Source organism: Cannabis sativa, chromosome 1 (assembly GCF_029168945.1).
Source record: "Cannabis sativa cultivar Pink pepper isolate KNU-18-1 chromosome 1, ASM2916894v1, whole genome shotgun sequence".
NCBI classification, from domain to species: domain Eukaryota; kingdom Viridiplantae; phylum Streptophyta; class Magnoliopsida; order Rosales; family Cannabaceae; genus Cannabis; species Cannabis sativa.
Window position 1 is genome coordinate 53,131,069 of NC_083601.1, and position 14,886 is coordinate 53,145,954.

General features: G+C 34.0%; 1 protein-coding gene across 1 annotated transcript; it reads left to right on the plus strand.

Moving 5' to 3' along the window:
• The first annotated feature begins 5,786 nt into the window (after positions 1 to 5,786).
• Positions 5,787 to 9,780, plus strand: LOC115707557 (uncharacterized). Its single transcript, XM_030635565.2, has 8 exons — positions 5,787 to 6,136; positions 6,340 to 6,624; positions 7,156 to 7,215; positions 7,333 to 7,542; positions 8,558 to 8,676; positions 8,852 to 8,949; positions 9,192 to 9,316; positions 9,396 to 9,780. Exons 1-8 carry the CDS (start codon positions 5,912 to 5,914, stop codon positions 9,555 to 9,557), a joined length of 1,284 nt encoding a protein of 427 aa, XP_030491425.2. The 5' UTR covers positions 5,787 to 5,911; the 3' UTR covers positions 9,558 to 9,780.
• The last annotated feature ends 5,106 nt before the right edge of the window (positions 9,781 to 14,886 follow it).

Consider the following 14,886-nt stretch of genomic DNA (forward strand, 5'->3'; position numbering starts at 1 on the left):
GGATAAAAGATAGGATAATTAACATTTTTACCTTCTAACTTTGACATGTATAAAATTATACTTCTAAATTTTTAAGGTTATTAAAAACGCTCCATGAACTATTGAGATTGTTGAATTTAAATATTTTTGTCTAATCTAACATGGATGAAAGTTAGGGGCTTGATTTAATATATATCAAAGTTCGAGGGATATGATTTGGTAGATATCAAAGTCTCGGAGCATGATTTATTACATGAACAATCACTAAAATACATATTAGTAGTGTTAGATTTTAAATTTACACTAAATTGGTGCATAATTTTTTCATTTTATTTTAATCGTTCCTTTAATTTATTTTCAAATATAATCATTAATTATTTGTTAACAGTATACTATATGTGTAAATTAGTTATGAGTGATTATATAAATTATATAAGGGTGTGTTTGGAAGTAACTGTGTAATTACTAGGGTGGTAATTATACAGTTTAGTAATTACACTATATTTTAAAATGCAAGGTGTGTTTGAATATGAGGTGGTAGTTACATATGAATTCCTAATATCTTGTTTGGCAAAATAGTTAGTAATTACATGAAAAGATAATATTTTTTAGTAGTTAATGTTTAATATGAAAAGATTTTAGTAATTACATAGTGTAATTACATTCAATTCTCATGGGGGCCATGAAAATTGGATAATATAATTGGAACCCCTCAATGACTTCCAATTACATAGTTGCAGTGCAATTACATGGTCAGACAACACATGACAAATTGTGTAATTACCTCCAATTACACACAAATTCAATTAAATTGTGGCTTTCTAAACGCACCCTAAAATTTAAAAAATTTTAAGTGATATATTTTTCTTTGGTATCATATTTATTTAGTGTTTGGTATTTGGTATTGAATCTGTGAAATAAGTGAACTTATCTATGCAATTCTAGGAGGACACAATTGAAGAAATTGGATCACAAGACTTTGCAAAAGTTGCAAGTCTTGAAATGAGACATTGTATTTATAGGGAGCTGATTACAGAGTTGATACAAGAAGTAAAGAACAGAGTAATTAACAGAAAATACTAACAGCAAAATAACAAACATTAAACTGTTACAACAAAAAGTGCTAACTATCAAAAAACTAACTCTGACACTTGTTTATCATCCCCCCTCAAGCGAAATGGTGATGAACACACTTTGAGCTTGTCTTTGAGATAGTGAAACCGATCAGTAGATAGACACTTGGTGAGAATATCAGCAGTTTGATCGAGAGATGGCACATAACGAACCTCGAGTGTCTTGGCCAGAATTTGGTCTCGGATGAAGTGTTGATCGATTTCGATGTGCTTGGATCGCGCATGAAAGACTGGATTAGCTGCAAGAGATGCAGCACCCTGGTTGTCAACCCAAATTATTGGGCAAGCTGGTAGAGAGATCTGGATTTCATTGAGTAAGTGACATATCCAATTCACTTCGGCAGCAACATTGGTTAAGGCACGGAATTCGCTTCCCGTGCTTGAGCGAGCAACAACTTGTTGCTTTTTTGCTGACCATGATATTAAGTTTCCACCAAGGAACACTACATAACCACCGGTGGATTTTTGATCATCAATGCTTGTTGCCCAGTCGACATCAGAATAAGCTTGAAGTTCCAGTCGAGCAGCGGGTTGAATGAAAAGGCCCTCATGAATTGTTCCCTTTAAATACCTGAAAAGTCTTTTGCAGGCATCCCAATGGGTTGTAGTAGGGGTATGAATAAACTGACTTAGTTTATTTACAATGAATGATATGTCGGGTCTAGTAAGGGTAAGGTATTGTAATGCTCCCAATGTACTGCGGTAGAGTGTTGGGTCTGAAAAAGGGTCACCAATAGACAAGGATAATTTGATAGCTGAACTGGTGGGACTTGGACTTGGCTTAGCTCCATCCATCTTAACCTTGCTGAGAATTTCAGCAATGTATTTTGACTGAGATAAATGCATTCCAGCGAATGTTCTCTGCACTTCAACCCCGAGAAAGAAATGTAGGGGTCCTAAGTCTTTGATATCAAACTCTTTGTTAAGATCTTGAACCAGTCGTGAGATTAGAGACTTGTTGGGGCCTGTAATTAAGATATCGTCTACATATACCAATAATAGTATTTGGTTGTTACCCGAACCAGAAAAGTAGAGAGAGTTGTCAGACCTGGAACATGTAAAACCGTTGCTGCAAATAGTGGATTTTAGCTTTTCGTTCCAAGCTCGTGGAGCTTGTTTGAGACCGTAGATTGCCTTATGCAATTTGCATACATGATTAGGATAGTTTGGATCAACAAATCCAAGAGGTTGAGTCATAAAGACTGATTCTTTTAAAGTGCCATTGAGAAAAGCGTTAGAGACATCTAGTTGAGTGATGTCCCAATTGTTGGAGACAGCCAAGGTGAGTAATGTTCTTACTGTTGTGGGCTTGACAACCGGGCTAAATGTCTCTGTGTAGTCAATGCCTGGAGTTTGAGAGTATCCCTTTGCCACTAACCGTGATTTGAATTTGTCAATTGAACCATCCGCATTGAGTTTGATACGATGTACCCACTTATTGCCCACAAGGTTCATGTCTGGTGAGTAAGGGACAAGTGTCCAAGTGTTATTTTTTTTAGAGCAGTGTCCTCTTTATGCATTGATGCAAGCCATATGGGTTTGGTAAGAGCCTGTTTGAGTGTTGTGGGAACTTTAGGGAGGGTGGATTCAGGTAAAGGATGTAGAGTAGAGTGATATGTTTTTGGTTTGATGATGCCCGATTTAGACCTGGTCTGCATGTGATGCAAATTGGTAGTGTAAGGTTCAGTATTTGGCTGTTGTATGGGATTATTGACACAGGTTGTAGGATCAGGATTTGGGAGAACAGACATAGAGGCAGTAGGAACAATAGTGGTGTTCTGGACATCAATAACAGTAACAGATGGGGATGTTGATGCAACTAAAGGGACCACTGGTGCAGCATTGCTCACAGCAGCAGTAGCAGCAGGTGGATTTGCAGTGGATGATATGTTGGCATTTGCAGCAGATGTAGAGGGCATAGTGTTATTAGTTATAATGGGAGATGTAAGAAATGAAGTAGAGGGAAAAAATGTTGTGAAGAAGAATATACCTTTGTGGAATCACATGATGTGAGGGCTAGAAGTTCTTCTTCATTAAAGACCACATTTCTTGCTATAAACACTTTGCCATTTTTATTTTCGCACATGTAGCCTTTGTGATTCATGGAGTAGCCAACAAGCATGCATTTTTATGATCTTAAGGACAACTTGTTGCTGTTATATGGCCTTAGATGTGGGTAACAGGTGCAACCAAAGGGCTTCAGCATATTATAGTCAGGAACTTTGTGAAATAAGGTTTCATATGGGGACATGTCACCAAGAACACGAGTAGGCAAACTGTTTATGAGATAAACAGCATGCTGAAATGCTAACCACCAATAAGGGAGAGACAAACCAGCATGAGCAAGTAAGGTAAGACCACTTTCAGTAATATGACGATGTTTTCGTTCAGCTCTTCCATTTTGAGCATGATCATGAGAAAGGATGCTAAGGACCTATATTCACCTCCCCAGTCTGATTGGACAATTTTGATAGGAAGATCAATTTGTTTTTCAACAAAGGTTTTAAATTGGAGAAATGTACTATAGGCTTGAGATTTTGTGGATAATGGGAAGATCCAAGTATAGCGGTTGAAATCATCTATAAAGTGAATATAATATCGATGCCCTTCTTTGGATTCAACATGTGATGGTCCCCACAAATCTGTGTGAACCAATTCTAAAGGTTGGGAGGCTCGAGACTCGGATATGGGATGATGTTGTCCATGGCTTTTGCCTTTTTTGCAAGCATCGCAGAAACCTTAGATTTCTAAGGTTGGTTGGAACATGTAATGCAGATAAGATTTTTACAAGTGTCTCTGGTGTGGGATGACCAAGTTTCGAATGCCAAAGGTTGACATCAGATTTGTGAACAAGATAAGATAAAGACTCAGTATTATTAGGTAAAAAACCATTTTTATTATTGCAAGAATTAGTACATGGGGGAGTTACTGTGTTAACAGTACTCATATTACATGTAGAAGAACAAGAATTAGAACTTGGTACAGATTCTTAACTGGTTACATGAAAAGCAGAACATGGAGACTCAGATTTGGATTGCTTGGTGACAAGTTGACATTGGAGCTGAACTTTAGATGGGAAGGAGCTGTGAGACAGGATATAGAGGCCATTCTTAAGCCTCCCCTTGAGGAGCACTCTCCCTGTGATTTTGTCCTTAGCAAAACAACATTTTGAGTGAAATTCTAAGAAAACATTATTGTGAGCAGTTAACTTAGAAACACTAATGAGGTTTTTGATAATGGAAGGGACTTTAAGAATATTTTTTAAACGTATAGATGACTGAGATGAAGGGAGAGAAGAGTTACCAATGTGACTTATAACAAGTCTTTTACCATTTCCAACAGCTAGGGTGTCAGAACCTGAGTAAGGGATTTTAGATTCTAAGTGTTCCATGCCCTGAGCAATGTGATTGGTTGCACCCATATCAGCATACCAGTCGAAATCTTCAACGAATTTAGGCATGGCTGAACTGGAGTATGCTTGATGTTCTTCTTGGTCATCGATTTCAGCAAGAAAGACTTTTGAATCATTGATTTTGGGGGTGACAAATGCTTTGTCGAATCTGTAGTGGCAAACAGCAGCCGTGTGTCCTGCTTTGTGGCAAACCTGACAGAGCAATCTTGGGATAGATGGATTGTTTCTGGGATAAGCACGATCCTGGGGACAATTCATAGAAGAATAGTACTGAGCAAGAGAACTAAGAATTGTCTCTGTCATAGATGAGCGAAGCCAGCTGAGAAGCAATTGGTCTTTGCGTTTCCAGATCGTGAATTCTGGGTTAGGGCCTCCATTAACAAGAACTCGAACATGTGCAATACCAGTAAGGAGTATATCATCAAGACCGTGGCCAATAACAGTGGGTATTACTTGAAATTTCCATGCAAGGAAATTAGTTCGATCCAATCGAACAGTGAGGGAAGAATTCAGGGAATTCTGAAAGGGATTCCATTGCTGAACTGGTTGAAGAACCGGAGTTGCAGGTAAGAGCAGCAGAGCTGAGAGGTTGGAGCAATGGCTTCGAGCAAAGGGGTTCAGGGTGGCGAGGATCCATGAACGACGTAGGTCAAACGCTATCTGATACCATGTGAAATAAGTGAACTTATCTATGCAATTCTAAGAGGACACAATTGAAGAAATTGAATCACAAGACTTTGCAAAAGTTGCAAGTCTTGAAATGAGACATTGTATTTATAGGGAGCTGATTACAGAGTTGATACAAGAAGTAAAGAATAGAGTAATTAACAGAAAATACTAACAACAAAATAATAAACATTAAACTGTTACAACAGAAAATGCTAACTGTCAAAAAACTAACTCTGACACTTGTTTATCAAAATCAGTGCTAAAAATAAATAGATTATGCATTAAATTGGTTAAAAGTGTTAAGACTTGGTATGGTGCATGATATTTTATTTCAAAAGTAATTGATTCTAATACCATATAAGATGCATGAACTATTTTTTTTCATCCTTAATTGATTTTGAGATGAAACTCATACACCTTAATTTAATCACATCTTATCAAATTCTAACAAAAAGTGTGCACCAAACATAGTGCAACAAAATTCACATTTATTTTCATATTGTTTTTAATTATCATTAATATATTAGAATATTATTAAAAAAAAAAACTAATATATTATATAAATATAAAAATATATCACATAATAATTTGTATTTGACATGGTGAAAATGAAGTAAGTGATTGTAGAAGTGTGCCTTTTCAAAATATATAATATTGAGAAATTGATTTTGCCTATTCATGGAGTTTGAAGTTGGAACTTAGTACAGTACAATCAACCATGGCCTGGGTATCTCCTACTTCATCTTCTTCTTCCGCCATAGCTCTACCTTCCAAATTCACCTCAACCTCTCAACATCACCACCTCTCTTCTCCTTTCTCTTCCTCTTTTCGTGTCCTCTGCTGCACTGGATCATCCTCTCGCTCCATACCCATCACCAGCCACCTCAAGTTTTCTCTCCACGACGCTCTCGATTCTTCCGGAATTCAAACCTCTCATGCTAGGGTTTGCTTCTTCTTCTTCTTCGCCATTCAATTCTTATCACTTAATTATAATTTTATGCTTATTTTTCTTAATGTTTTTTTTTTTAACAATCATCACGAATTTCGTTTTGGATGGATATAGTAGTTTAGTGTTGAAATTTCCTTTGTTTTTTCACTTTTAGTTATGAAATCTAAAAAGGTTTTGATTGAAAATGGATGGAGCAGGAAGCTAGGGAGGGATTTTGCTCACAGATTGAGAAACTTTCTGATATAGAGAGGGAAACCAGTATTAGTATCAATAGACATGTTGATTTGGGGAAAACAGCTCTTTATATAGCTGCAGAGGACGACTCTCTCGTGTCTCATTCTTCAGTTCCTCTTCCTGTTGATGCCTTCGTTGATAGATTGGATGATCTTTCAATGGGTTACTGCTCTCATTACAATTCAGCATCAAGATCATCGCCAGAGAATTTTTTGGACAGTTTGGAAAACTATTTGTATGACAAGAAGGTATTAGAGACAACTCTGCTTTCTTCATTTTTTCATGTTTTCTTTATAACAATATGTATAGAGTACTCATGAAAATCTGTTGCTTCATTATAACTATTAAAGTGTCAATGAGATTGATGCTCTTTCTTTTAAGCAGGCTTTGATATATACATTACAATATAGGTTGTTATGTTCTTTCTCAGGGCTTATGTTAATTATGTATTCTGGTTTGCTATTATGGCAGTACACAGATTGGGAAAGTATTTCCTTAGTAATAGCAATGACTTAGTTTGGTTGGAGGGAGTCCTCTTTTGAAATTATCTTATGTGATTTTAATGATTTGAATCAATGAAATGAGATGAATATTTCCCTCGAGCAAAAAGAAAAATGACAAACTATAAGGAAAAGGGTGCATATTTGAGATGTTTTACCCTCATATCATTTCTCTCTCTTTATTCTGGGTGTTTATTTATTCTCATTACAAAATGTTTTTCTTTTCTCAGGTTTTGTGCTTTTTTTTTTCTCTTCATAAAAAGTGGTTTCCAATTTCAGGGTTTCCGAAGAAGCAATACAAAGTTTCAGTTGGAACCGCGATCTCTATATCTTCACACTGTATGGAACTCTGACCCTCACATGCTTTTACATGGTGTCTTTCTTATTCATTTCAAGAGGAACTACTTACTGTTACACGGTCATCGTTTTGAATATTTAATCCTTCTGTTTGAACAGGTTTTGACACACCGTTCAGGTTCATTGACAATGCTTTCACTCATATATTCAGAGATTCTGAAGATGCTTCGGTTATGGGGCCTTTTGGATTTTGATGTGGAAATATTCTTCCCTCATGATTTCCATAGTCTTCCTCGAGGTTACCATAAACTAAAAAGTAAGGAATCTGATCACTCACATGTATTGACATCACAAGCCCTGCTAGTGGAGGTAACTTCTTTTCTATCATTTTCAGTGCTCTTTCTTGCCTCTTTCATACAAATTATACGTTTTTAGAATGTGTGCTGATCAAGTTCAATAAAGTACTGAATGCTTATTTTCTTGTTGGGTTTTTGTAAAACTATGCTATCCAGAAGCTTCTTCTTTGTTTCTTGTAGTTTTGTTGGTCATGCCGTGTATTGAAGGAGTTTCTGCTCGTTTACTTACATTTTCTAGTATTTTATTCTTAGTAAGGTTTTGTTATTTTTTCCTCTAATAAAATAATAATAGTCATTGAAGTTATTTCTTTATCTTCCATTGTAAGAGCAAAGAATATCCTTAGACTTCCTCTGTGTGTATTTCAAGCAATGTTGAAGTATTACATCCTGACTTTAGAATTGAGTTGTTTCTTTTTACCCTCGGTAAACTAGAACATTTCCTGTTTAGAAATTGGTATTCTTGTAAAATTATATTGATGAGCCAGTCTGTAACACATTCTACTAACATGACAGAATATGGTGAATTGAAACTATTCAATTGCCTCATGTAGTTTATATGTAGAACCTCGCATGGTTTGGGAGAAGGGTTGTGAAACACTTTATGAAAGCACTCTTAATCCTATAAACTGTTTGGAAATTTCTCACTAGTGGGCCAAAACTATTGGATATGTACACAATGGAGTTAGTCTTTAAGAGGTATTATCTATGTATTTTTTTGAAACAAAACCTCTGCTTGTGTGAGGTATTAGAATAAATCACAATGAATTGTTTGGCTCTACCGAAAAAGTTTCTAAGACAATGCGGAGAGTTTGTTGGGAAGTGCGTCAGTATTATGTCTCTCTCTCCTTTTTTTTGGGAGGTATATGGAAGGAAAACTTGAAGCTAACCTAGTTTTGGTAATTTTTAAGAATATCATTCAAATATCTTCATGAAGAAATAGCTCAGTGTCAGCCTGTTATCATTGGTACATGTGCTCAGTTACACGTTAATCAGTTGCATATGTTGTTCATAGTTTAACATGTCTGCAGATGTTGGGAAATTTGAAGGAAGCTTTCTGGCCATTTCAAGATGATCAGACAGGGAGTTTATTCCTAAGAGCTGCACGTGCTGCTAACTGCATAGATAGACCAAACATTAATGAAGATAGGTTGTTTAATTATACATGAACATAAAATGCTCTTGTATTGATGAATAATTTTTTCAACTAGTATATTCTCTTATTTCCTTCTCTATTTGTTTTTTCCTTTGTTTCGGGAAGATAGCTAGTAGGGGTGAAGAAAAGGTTCTTGTTATGTTGCTTATGTATTTTTTATCTTTTGCAGTGGTTTTCGACTTGCATCTGCTAAGGCTGCTCAACATAGGCTAGAACGTGGTGTTTGGACCAGTGTACGGTTTGGGGATATGAGACGAGCATTAGCTGGTTTGTACATATGAAAGCCAATTCTTTATGTAATCTAGAGAATGACAACATTATGTGCAATATGGTCTTGCTTTTATTGTCATGCTAACCTCTTTATTCTGCTACTTTAAAAATTTGGCGCTTTTTAATCTTTTTTTTTCCTTTTAAGGGAAATAATCACACAATTGCTCCTGAACCCTGCATCAACATTTACTTTAATTTTCTGTCTACCCTTTTTCTAATTAGATTTGTTAATGTTACAGCTTGTGAACGTCTAATCCTCCTGGAAACCGATGTGAAGGAATTGAGAGATTATAGCATTCTTCTTTACCTTTGTGGGTTTTATGAGCAATCATTAGATTACCTAAAGCTCTATCAAGAATCCAAGGTCATTTCTATCTCTCAGTATGGTATTCATTGCATTGTACATATCTAGTTTACTGAAAAGCTCATTATAATATTCCCAGGTTCCTTCTACACAAAAAGAATCGCCGGATCCAGTTAGCAATCTTGAGGAAGACGCAGTAAATAAATTGATGGTACGCCTTAATCTCATTTCAATGGAAGAAGGTTGGAGCAAGCCATCATTTGCTAGGAATTTCTTAGGTAATAATTCCGAACCATGGTAGTTTTCCTGTAAACTTGACTTGAGACAAAAGGGTTGAACTTCATTGCATGACCTACTGATAGGTCTCTAACAGTAATAGGATGTACCATGCCTGAGATTTGTTGTCTAGAATTAGTGGTTCTGCTCTTCCCAGTGTCTCTGTATCGGGTCATTATATTGTATATAATATCTCCTGTATGTAAATTGTTTTTGATTATGAAGTATCTTCTTTCATCTTGGTAAGATACTCGGAAGAAATCACTCACTATCATTTGCACTTATATTAACAGGTAATACTTAGACTTAGATCACTAAGGTCATCTCTAATGGCACCTTAAAAACCTAAATATGCTGTAGCTTTTTCGACAAAATCTACCAATCGAACAGTAAAAGTAACACTAATAAATAATAATTTTAGTACTATATATTTTTCTATTCCAACCATAACACTAAAAAGTATTTTAGTGTAGTCGGAACACGGAACACTGTAGACAAACTTAAATATGAGACATGTTTTGTTTTACATGATGGTGTTCATCCAATTTAATCCGTATTATTTTACTTATAGGGCATTTGATTCACACTAAGTGTGGATTTCATATTTCGAATCCAATCTAATCCGCACAATAGCTCAAATCAAATTCAATTCAATTTATAAAAGTGCGGATCGAATTCGTTATTTTAAATTGGTTACTATTTAATATTAAATTATATAATATTTATGAAAAAATATTTTTTTTTTCCACATAACTAGCAACAAAATAAAATAAATTATTGTTATTTTATATCTCCAACTAGGGGTGTTCATAAAATAGTCGATCCAATCCAATCTGCACGATCCAATCCGCAAAGTGCGGATATCCGAACTTGTGCGGATTGGATTGGATTGGAAAATTCAAAAGCCTCACTTGTGCGGATTGAATGTTGATTGACATGTAAAAGTAACCGATCCAATTCAATCTACACATATTTATAACAAAATTAAAAAATTATATATACAAATAACATTTTAATGTAAAGAAAATAGTAATTTAAAAATCTAATACATATAATACAATTATATTGCAAAACTTAATAAATAAAATGTATATTCTATTCTTATATATATATTTTTTACATACAGTTTAAAATAAAATTAAATATTTTTTTTATATATACAATTTTTTTTCTTCCTTTGAATTTGTTATTTGTTATATTATTTATTTAATGTGTTGTTGGAGACATAAAATAACTATAGTTTATTTTATTTTGTTGCTAGTTATGTGAAAAAAAATATATTTTTTTTCATAAATATTAAATAATTTAATATTAAAAAGTAACTAATCCAAAGTAACCGATCCAATCCGCACTTTTGCGGATTGGATTGGATTGGATTGGATTTGACCTATTGTGTGGATTGGATTGGATCCAAAAAATGAAATCCGCACTTAGTGCGGATTGGATATTGTTTGACCAAAAAAGTGCAGATTGGATTGGATGAACAACCCTATCTCCAACCATAAATTAAAATAAATATAATAACAAATAACAAATTCAAAGGATAAAAAAAAAGGGAAATTACCCCCTATACTATGTTTTTTTTTTTTTTTTTTTTTTTTTTTTCAAATTTACGGTTTCAGTTTTTAAAGTGGTAGCACAGCTACTTGCAGTAGTAGTTTCTATACAATTTTTTGTTGCAATTTAGGTTGCAGCGCTAGTTGCAATAAGAGTTTCTATGTAGAATTCTGTAAAAATGCAAAAAAAAAAAAAAAAAAACTGTTTTAAAGTGTAAAATTGAGAAAGCCCCTAAAAAAAATTGTATGTATAAAGAAATGTTTAATTTTGTTTTAAATTGAATATAGAAAAAAATTATATATAATAATGGAATATACATTTAATTTATTAAATTTTGAAATATAATTGTATTATATGTATTAAACTTTAAAATTATTATTTTCTTTATATTAAAATATTAATTGTATATATAATTTTTTAACTTTTTTTATAAATATGTGTGAATTGGATTGGATCAGTTACTTTTACATGTCAATTAATATCCAATCCGCACAAGTGCGGATTTTAAAATTTTCAATTCAATCTAATCTGTACAAGTGCAGATATTCACACTTTGCGGATTGGATTGTGCGGATTGTATTGAATCAGCTATTTTATGAACAATCCTATAAAGAAAATAGTAATTTTTGAGTACCTTTGGACAGGATTTAGTGCCGATTTACTCTTCTTTTGATATTTTACTCTAATTCTGTGGGATTTTGTGTCAGAAACACGCCACATTAGACATATCCTAGAAGGTTGGTTTCTGCGACAACCCTTGGAGGTTGGCTTCCACGACACCCATTGGACTACCCTTACCCATGGAGTTTTTGTTTGTCTCTTTTCTTTCCAATGGTATAATATTTTAATATTTTGTCAGATAATATGTCCTTCTCACTAAGCATGCTCTAAAGTTTTACTATTAAGGTGGTGTTTGATTCGATGTAATGTAATGTAATAGGAATGGTAATTGTAATAGGGAAATTTGATTTTTTATCCTTTGTTTAACGCCCAAATGTGACTTCCACTAGCGGTGGTTGTAGTATAGATCGGGCGGTCGATTCCACAGGGAGGTGATTATGGACAAAAACGTTAGTAGAAAAATAAAAACAAAAGGTTAATAATAAGTGATAATAGTAACCAATGATTTTGTGATTTTTAATTTGATAATAAATATTAAAAGAAAGCAAATAAATGTATAATCAATAGTAAAAGAGAGAAAGGCTTTAAGAATCATCCATATGCTTGTTTAGCTATTTTGTACCTTTGATTCACAAAGTTGACACTAATCATACAACATTAAAGTTCATTATATTTTGAGTATACAAGTTCTTGAAAATAAAAGAAATGATTTAATCTTATGTAGAACCTATAAATGACATTATACATCAAACAATAATGCAATAAAAGATTAAACATAAAACAAAACATAAATATTATTTTTACTAATTGGAAACACATAGAAAGAGCATGACTAATCCTATATATCTTTAGTAAAAATAATGACAAAGAAAATAGAAATAGAGATGGTGGTGATAGTGAAGGAAATGAACATTAATATTACTTTTCTTAATTTTTAAGCACATAGGAAGAGCATGACTAAACCTATATGTTTAATAAAAAGTAAATAAAAATGAACATAAAAGATAGAACAAGATAAATACTACTATTACTACAATCACTAAATAAAAATATATAGAAAGAGTATGACTAAGTCTATATATATTTAGTATATAATAGCATATATAGTAGTATAGATGGATGAAGAACAAGAAAATAAAAGTGAAATAAAAACTTGCATTACTCAAATAAATATTACATGTGAATCAAAGATACAAAATAACCTCACTTTGCATATGGAATCATCCCTAACCTTCCAAGGAAGATTAGGCCATTGTGCTAATCATTCTCATAAAATTTCTAAAGAGAAAAGATGAGAGAATTTTGCTATAGTTTTTCTACACTAAAAATTACACACCAAAAATTACTAAAATGAGCTCCTATTTATAGAGCCATAAAAGGACTAAAAATAAATAAATAAAAATTTGGAATTATAAAATAAATATTAAGATTAAATTTGACATTTCAAATAAAAAATAAAATTAATATTATTTTTGTTATCATTGTGATTTTGACTTCTACTCTTTGGATGAAGGTTGAGTGTGGAAGAGGAAAATAGGGTTGATGATGACCTAGACTTATCATCATTGCATCACATGCTTTGGAAGAGACAAAATTGATGATGAGTTTCATGGGCTAGGCTTAACCTTTTTGGGTTGGGTTGCTTTGGACTTCAACAAAAATGCCATTTTTTTCTTCATTTCTTTTCAACTTTGCTCCTTCCTCTTTCTTTCAACAAAAATACACTTTAATTCCTACAAGAAAGACATAAATTGAATCAAAATCAAATATTTTCATTTATAAAATATATTACAATAATTTCATGAAAATATCAATTAAAACTCAATTTATTTTATCATTTAAAATAAATAAAAGTGTATTTTTAACCACTAATCATCCTTACATGAAGGGAAATTTTTTTCCTTAAACCTAAAATACCTTATATTGGTAAAATAGGATAATATTTACTTAATTCCCACATTACCCCCTTATTCAAATCTGACTCAACACTTGACTATGAACCCAGCCCCCCCCTCCCCCCCCCCCCCATCGGACCCAGCCCAGCCCCATCGGACCCAGCACAGCCCCCATCGGACCCAGCCCCATCGGACCCAGCACAGCCCCCATCGGACCCAGCCCAGCCCCATCGGACCCAGCCCCATCGGACCCAGCACAGCCCCCATCGGACCCAGCCCAGCCCCATCGGACCCACCGGGTCTTCGTCTTCCCCAACCATTCACGCCTGAATCGGACCTGCGCGTGGGTTTTCGTTTTGGTCGGTTTTCGTGGTGGTTGCGGCGGTCGAGCGGTGCGGTGGTTGCGGCGGTCGAGCGGTGCAGTGGAGGAGGTGGATCGACGTGGGTTTTGTGCGGGAGGAGGTGGCTCGGCATGGAGGTGCGGTGGAGGAGGTGGCTCGGCATGGAGGTGCGTGGGTTTTAGGTTTGATTTGAGAGAGAAAGGAGGAAGAGAGAGAGAGATTGAAAAATATGGGAGGGGTATTTTAGGATTTAGGGAAAAGTATACCCATTTTTTCAATAGCTATAACTATTAGTTTGGGAAACAAATTTAGGTATAAAAAATGCATAGAAAATCAAATTTCTCTTGTAATATGAATAGTAATATAATGGAATTAGAATTGTAATAGAAATCATATTATGATGTTTGGTTTAACTCTGTAATAAATATTGTAATCAAATAAAATAAGTTGTATATTGACAAAAATATTTTTAGTTTTATTATTTTTAATATTTAAAATTAAAAAAAAAAATAGTAAAAGAGATATTTTCATTACATTAGTTTTATAATGTAATATGAATTACAATAGATAGTATAATGACTATTACAATGTAAAACCATTACAAAAGTTTAAAAATGAAAAACAGACAATGTAATGTAATTATGATTCCATTATAATTCCCATTATACTAAACCAATTAAACCAAATGATCTTTCTCTTTCAAAAAAGAAAAAAAGGTTGAAGAAGATAGGCAACCCCTACAACCCCTACAAAAATTACAATACCACCTCCTCTGTTCCTCTACACTACCCCTACTCGTAGCTTAGCTCCCTCCAAAACCAACACTTACCCCTATACCCATCTATTCACAACAAGTAAATAATACAACTTCTTCATCTTCTTCTAGAGTTTTCATTTTTCAGATTTGAGTTTGGCAAAAACAAAGAAAAAAGAAGAGCAC